The sequence below is a fragment of the Lytechinus variegatus genome, chromosome 15 (assembly GCF_018143015.1).
Source record: "Lytechinus variegatus isolate NC3 chromosome 15, Lvar_3.0, whole genome shotgun sequence".
In the NCBI taxonomy this organism is placed as follows: Eukaryota; Metazoa; Echinodermata; class Echinoidea; order Temnopleuroida; family Toxopneustidae; genus Lytechinus; species Lytechinus variegatus.
Genome location: NC_054754.1, coordinates 27,544,978 through 27,552,124, shown reverse-complemented (window position 1 = coordinate 27,552,124; position 7,147 = coordinate 27,544,978). Strand labels below are relative to the sequence as shown.

At 37.1% G+C, this 7,147-nt stretch overlaps 1 protein-coding gene across 1 annotated transcript; it reads right to left on the bottom strand.

Annotated features, from left to right (window-relative positions):
- Positions 1 to 1,034: 1,034 nt before the first annotated feature.
- Positions 1,035 to 4,578, bottom strand: LOC121429200 (protein C10-like). Its single transcript, XM_041626152.1, has 3 exons — positions 4,350 to 4,578; positions 3,510 to 3,686; positions 1,035 to 2,233 (listed from the first exon to the last, which is right to left on the bottom strand). The coding sequence occupies exons 1-3, from the start codon at positions 4,393 to 4,395 to the stop codon at positions 2,085 to 2,087; spliced, it is 372 nt and encodes a 123-aa protein (XP_041482086.1). The 5' UTR covers positions 4,396 to 4,578; the 3' UTR covers positions 1,035 to 2,084.
- Between the last annotated feature and the right edge of the window lie 2,569 nt (positions 4,579 to 7,147).

The following is a 7,147-nucleotide window of genomic DNA, read 5'->3' as shown; positions in this document are numbered from 1 at the left end:
ATCAATCGCAAATCTTTGTAGGACGGGGCACTGGTCTACTTGTACCATAGCTGGTGCCAGTCTAGTCGCATCTGCTTTTGCACTGCGTTCTCAACATCTTCTTACATTTCAAGGAGGAATCATTGCAAACCTTTTTGCTTTCTTCTATTCTTACCTTCAAGCTACCGGTACTTACTGGGTCACACAAGTATATGGCCTACATCCGGGAACATTTGGTTATTGCCGACAGCGAAAATTGTAGTGACTTTGTGAATCAAAGGTTAGCAATTGATCGTACACTTGATTTTCACGATTGATTGTACAGTGTAGTCAATGGAATCAATCATAGAAAAATGTTCTACAATCATTGCTAAGTTTTGTGTTACGGGCTCCAGGTGTTCTTTTCTTTTATATCATTCTTGGATTTTTCTGCTTTCACACAAGCTAACTTAATGAAATAATCATAACAATAATATGGGATTTGCATAGCGCACGTATCCACCTTGTTAGGGGCTCAAAACGCTTCTATATTACCCCAGCTAAGCTAGTCTACCGATTCTGGTGCTCACAGCTTTGTACCCATTTACCTCACCTGGGTCGAGTGCAGCACAATGTGGGTAAATTTCTTGCTGAAGGAAAACACGCCAAGCCTGGGAATCAAACCCACGTCCTTCAGATTGAAAGACGAGAGTCTTAACCACTAGACCATGACATCCAACATATCCAAAGGTCCATTCTCTTTTTCATGTACCCTGAAGCCTTTACCCAATACACAACGTTAAATTGAACTTGAAGTGTAAGTTTTTATAAAAAGGGAATATTTGTAATTAGATAGGTAAAACTTTGAAATACAGTACACTATATTATTTTATAATGAATTTATTGAATTGTAATTCAGCTATAATCTTACAAAATCATTTTGAAAGTGAAGCTAGAGAAATGTTCATTATGTTACCTTCATTGTCAAAATAGTTTTACAGGATTAAACCTAAATACGTACTAGCTATGCATACAATACAAAATAATACAAAATACTTGTTGTAAATAACTTTCACACAATAAGTTATGTTGTTTCACTACATGTTTATCAGATTTACAGTTTGCATGTCCTTGTGTGTAAATCAGTTCCATCAAGTACTGAAATATGACTTACATTTTCAACATTTCAACACAAGAGGGCACCATCATAATTTAAGAGCATTGCCTCATGGAGCCAACAAAGTATGAAGTATTGGGAATAATCAATAAAACAACCAAAGTCTTATTCAATGTTGAAAATTTTATGCTTCAATGTAAATTATAAAACAGAATCCAAGTGAATGAGACAATTTATGAAGAGTTGGTTTCTTCTTTTCAAAGAAATGGAAGAAAATCATGCTTTCCAGATTTGGAGATGTCTTTTTGAAGTCCTTCAAAGAAAACCTGACCGTCAGCCAGGTGAAGATTGCCAGAAGCTAATAAATACATTTACACGGTCCATCAAGATGGGTGAAAGGTCTCTGCTTCTTCTTATATTCACCCCATTAAAAAAATAATCACTGTCTTTCAGTTGACAGACAAAAGTGTAAACCCTATGTATTCTGCATGCTATGTAAGTGTCATAAAGACTTCACCCAAATGGGGAAATCTCACTATGAGAGGTTCTGAACCAGGCTTAAGAGCTAACATCTTTATAGGGTAACATCTATGATCTTCCAATAGAGATGGTATCCGAGAAGCATTTCCTCAACAAAGACAGATATTCATACTTTTTCACCAAGTGACGACTAAATTCTGTCATTGTGACAGAGTTTGCAGAGGCACCATCTGCTTCCAGTGGGTAGCATGTTAAAAGAATTTTTTTTTCACTGTTTACATCAATAACCGACCGTTATAAGCTACCGAAATCCATGCATCTGATTGGATGAGAGTTAATTCGCCAGTGAAAAATCACAGACAAGACCATTCATGAAACCCTCACCTGGCATCCAATAGGTATGAACTATCATGCCAAGCAATTGGAAGGTCCACACAAGCAACATCAATCATCAATGCATTTACAATGGATTCTTTAAGTATCCAAAAGTCTTAAGATGCGTTTACCGGTAGTAAGGTTGCAGATATCATCATGATGCCCCCATAGGGCCTTGGGATTGGGGTGGAGCCATGGACGGGAGGGGCGGAAGAAACATGGACTTCAGTCTCGATGCCATCTCTGCTATTTCATTGTCTGCGGATTCGTATTGACGGACTGTCTGCGCAAATTTTATTGCACCTTAAGAAAAGAAGTAACAGAAATAAGGCGATTATTTAACTTTTTTTCACTTGAGACATGATTCGTGAAAACATGTGTTGTCTTGACCAGTACAGTAAATTATGATGCAATTTAGATGAAAATTCCCAAAATTGCCATTTTTACTGTTGGTTAACAGTGATTTCCAGAATATAAAATCTTTCATCAATTTACAACTCTGTTATTCTTAATTGATATTCACCAAACCTCCATCACTACTTTTCTCTCATTTTTCTGTTTTCATTACAATAAACTTAAAATCACGGCAAATTATACATCAAGGGCTCGGTAGCACAAAGCATAACGATTGATTGTACGCATGATTTTTACGATCAATTGTACATTGTAGTCAATGCAATTAATCATAAAAATTTGTTCTCCCATCATTGCTAAGTTTTGTGTTACGGGCTCTAGGGGCCTCTATCAAAAGACTTTAATCTCAGTAACAAATGCTAAATATTTCTATATAAATTATGAGATGACCATTTGGTTAATCCAGCTACCATTTTTTCAATTTTTGTTTTGAAAGACAGGAACATTGAGACTACTGTAAAAAAAAAGACATCAATTTAATTCAAAAGTGGTTTGAAAAACATTCTTTTTTGGTCTTCTTTTTATTGAACTCAGTCTGTCGAGTAACCCAGGAAAACTGCCACTCGTTAGACCTTCATCCATACAATCATGGTAAGTGCATAATTTCTCTTTTCACAATTCATTTGGAGAAATATCTAGACCATAAATCACGCTAGTCCCGTGAGTATGGTCAAATACACAGTAAGCCCCGTGCAGGAGCTCCCTGGGTTATCTGTCGAGGTACATGCACGTGCAGTAAAGAATTGAGGTAGGCTACAGAAACCCTTCTCCAATGCCCATTAAAAACTGTGTAAGAGACGTATGGTTGACATTGATTGCAATGTTAGCCAATTATTGCCACCAAAATATTGCCACTAACATGATACATCACCAGGTCTGATAATGAACTGCTATTCTGTGAGAGCAGGAAAATGGGAAATGAAAGTATCGCTTTTATCAGTACTTGTCTATGAAAAACAGGCATTTGGGTACCAAAATGTTCTGAGTTTGTTTACAACAGTACAGAGTAGCATTAATGGTCAATAGTGATTAACTTTTCATAATCGACAATATGTTGGTCATATTTTGTTACCGCATTTTATCAACATATAGCCATTGAATATTCCACATTTTTCCATATCACATAATTTCAATAACATTGAAATATAACCCTTGGTTGTATTACCTTCTCCATCAGGTGTGAATCCATACTTCTGTATAGCCTCCATCTGAATCTGCGTCGCAGCTGGAAAGACGAGATGCATCATGTGCATCATATCATTGCCTGCTGCTTCCTTCTGTTTATCCATCAATGCCTTGTTATCGGGACTGCAAAATGCCTCTAACACATCCCTCAAGGCAGCTGAAATAATCATTTAAAAAAATCACTTTACTGCAGGGAAAAAATTACACAGGGCCGGGCTATAGAAAAACTGGGCGATTTCACCTCGAAATGCCCACGCATGAGGCATATAGACATGATGATAGATAAAATAAAATCAAGAGAAACAAACCGATTTCACCCTCTAAATATGGATTTCCTAGGGAAATCAATTTTTGTTTATAAGTTTATAGTCATATAGGCAAGTTTTGGGAGGGTTTCAAGGGTTCGTGATGAAAAGTAGAGTCTAGATATTAATAATAAGTAAAAATATTTTTAAAAAATAAAATCATCAGACTTCAGAGTCCTCAAGGTGCAAGGCTAATCTACACCCCCACAATTAAATCAATACTTCAGAGAAACTCCTCTCCCTCTCTGCCCTCCGTTACCAACATAGCCACTTCCCTCCCCCCCCCCTTGTCCTAAGTGATTTTTTGGGATGTTTTCTTACAGTAGTTACACGTCACAAGTCCACACAATATGTTCAGGCCAAATTCACTAACATTATTTGCAATGCATGGGACAACATTGAAAATTTACAGTGAAGAAAATTGTTTCATAACTCCAAAAAGTTAATAACATCAAACATATTGAATCGTCTGCCCAACAAGTTATCAGAAATCTATAAAAACAAAGCCAACTTACATTTGGTCCGATCAAGAGATAAATTAGGTTGATTTATTTGTGCCATTTCAGAATACGTCAACTTTCTTCAACTTCTTCCGACGATGAATAATGTTAGTCGCTTGCAGTCGTTCTTCAGATTTAGATCGGGACGGTTTCATAAAACTGGTGGTGATAACAAATAAAATGAGTGTTTAAAGCTGCTTTTATCCTTTAATCTGATTGGCTGATAGTAAATTTGTAAAATATAAATTTTGCGTTTGTTATATGACAAGTTTTTTTTCTTTTCAATGAAACAAAATCACCCAGTTAAGGTTAAAAAATCTGTACTTTAAGACTAAATCCGAGGGTTTCTTTCCGCACAATAGATCATGGATATATCCACTATTCGAGCTCGCGCGAGTGTGCATCTCTTTCTTTCCATCCATAATTATGTCAGTAGACGATAAATATCAGTTCAGCCGTCTGATTAAAGAATTTATTTTTGCTCACTAAAGCGACTTACTGTCTTGTACTATCTAACTTCTAAAACAAGATGGTTTCTCATCAGTTTATCAATTTGATCAAGTCATGCAAAAGTTCTTTGATGATAAGCCTATATTATTGAAACAGGCAAGCCTATACGGTATACGTCTCATGTCTCATTCGCACTGTAGAACATTCGATCAAACCAATCACGACATTGTTTCCCATTGTTTCAAAATCTTTTGCACGTTTATGATTAAAGCATCTACCAAAGAGGGTCAGTTCCGAGGGCCGTGGATTGTCACCTGTTTGGTTGTAGAGAGCCCGATCGAGAGTCATGACCAGACCAAAAGGATCTCACTTCTGAACCCAACTCATATTGCAGATTGGAGTTAAAGGAAACCAAAACCCAAGAAGAGAAGCAATCTTATTGGAAAGAGTAAAATGAGAGGAACAATTAAAAAAAAAAAGTTTCATCAAAATCGGTTAAGAAATAAGCAAGTTATGGACGATTGTTGTACTTTCTATGTGGATCCTCAAATTGGCAAACATGTTTCAAAATGGCTGATTTTGTGGACAACTCTCCATTTGTTTTCTTACACATATTTTCAGATTTTCCCCTTTATTTCACATATTTCACATTATCTCCTCCTGACCTTGACATATATGGTGTGGATTATATTTTCCCATGACATATGTTGTGCTCAGAAGGAGGCAAGATGCAATTTGAAAGATAATGAGGAAAATCTGAAAATTTGTGTACCAAACAAATGGAGAGTTGTCCACAAAATCAGTCATTTTGAAGCACGTTTGCCAATTTGAGTTTTCAAACTCCCATAACTTGCTTATTTCATAACCGATTGTCGGGTGAAGGTGAGTTTTGAACTGCATCAAAGCAATAGCTTTGATCCAGCTGAGGCATGCTGGCGGCTTGTCATTGTTCAAAACTCACCTTCACCCGACAAAGGAAAATATAATTGGTAGTGTCGAAAATCTGTCTATCTGACGGTCAATCGGATCGGGCTCGCACTATGAACATATATGTGTGTGTGTGTGTGAGAGAAGCTATACATGTACAACAGCTTTGGCAACTCTTTTATTTTAAATATTGTGTAAAGAAATGGATGAAGAGAACAATGGTAGGCTTAGCTTAAATCAAAGTTCCCCAGAGCTATCTACCCTTTGGAAAAATTGGTGATGCCGAAAAAATGTCTCTGCCCGGAATTGAACCCGGGCCCCCAGCTTTGAACGCCGGTGCCATAACCACTAGCCCACAGAGACGGGTTAGTGGATAGGGCGACCCTGATCCAATTGACCGTCAGATAGACAGATTTTCGACACCATACAAATTATAATTTCCTTTGTATATATATTATATATACCGGGTAAATTAGCCTCAGTATCTCAGTATGATCATACGTATAACATTGTGAAATATGGATTAGGTGTTCGATGAGATTGTTGAACGAGACATGTTGAATTATTATCATTATACATTAAAAGTTGGCTAAATTGAAATAATTGTCTTGTGTAATGCATTTTCTTGCCACTCGTTCTTTGATTGACTGAGAGGGGGAACTGCTGACGAAGCCCGGCGTCGAAGCTTGGTGCTCCCCTCGAAACAGGTATGTTTTTGTAAAGTATATAAATGTTTTCAATTTCAGGTGAACTGGATGTGTTAAGGATTGTGAGGCGTGACTGAAAAGAATCTATTCACGATTGAGAGTCGAATAAGGGAATAAATTAAGAAGCTACATAGGCGACGGAAGGGGGGGGGGCGAGGGTCCTCCCCCCTCTTAAATTGGGTTTTTTTTTTGCTTGTCAATTTTGTTTCCTGCGTCCCCCTAAATTCAGGTGGACCGCCCTAAAGTTGTTTAAAATCGTTATGGCCCCCCTAAAGGTGTCACGCGCGTAAAACATTCCCCTTAGACTTGTGTGTTAAAATGACACTTTTGAAAAATTAATGTGAAATTAGAGGGTGGAATGTTTACTACCATTGGATAGGATATATATCTGATATTCCATATCTGACCAGGAAAGGGTATCGTAGCCAGCTCATTTTAAAAATAGATCGCCATTTATGAAGATAAGTATGAATGGATCAAATTCATCAACTGAAACAGTAAAATAGCCCTAATTAGTCCGCCATGCAGTCAAAAAATAGTTCCAAGGCACTTATTTATCTTCCCAATTTGGGCGAAGGAAGTTCAGTAGTTACCATTTCAAGAATCAGTGTTAGATTTTGAATCATATTCATACATTTTTTTTCAATAAGCAACATCAAATTAAAAAAATTTGAATGGGTTGGGTCGAACGAATTTCTTGAGCCCTCCTGATGTAATTAGGCTCATGGC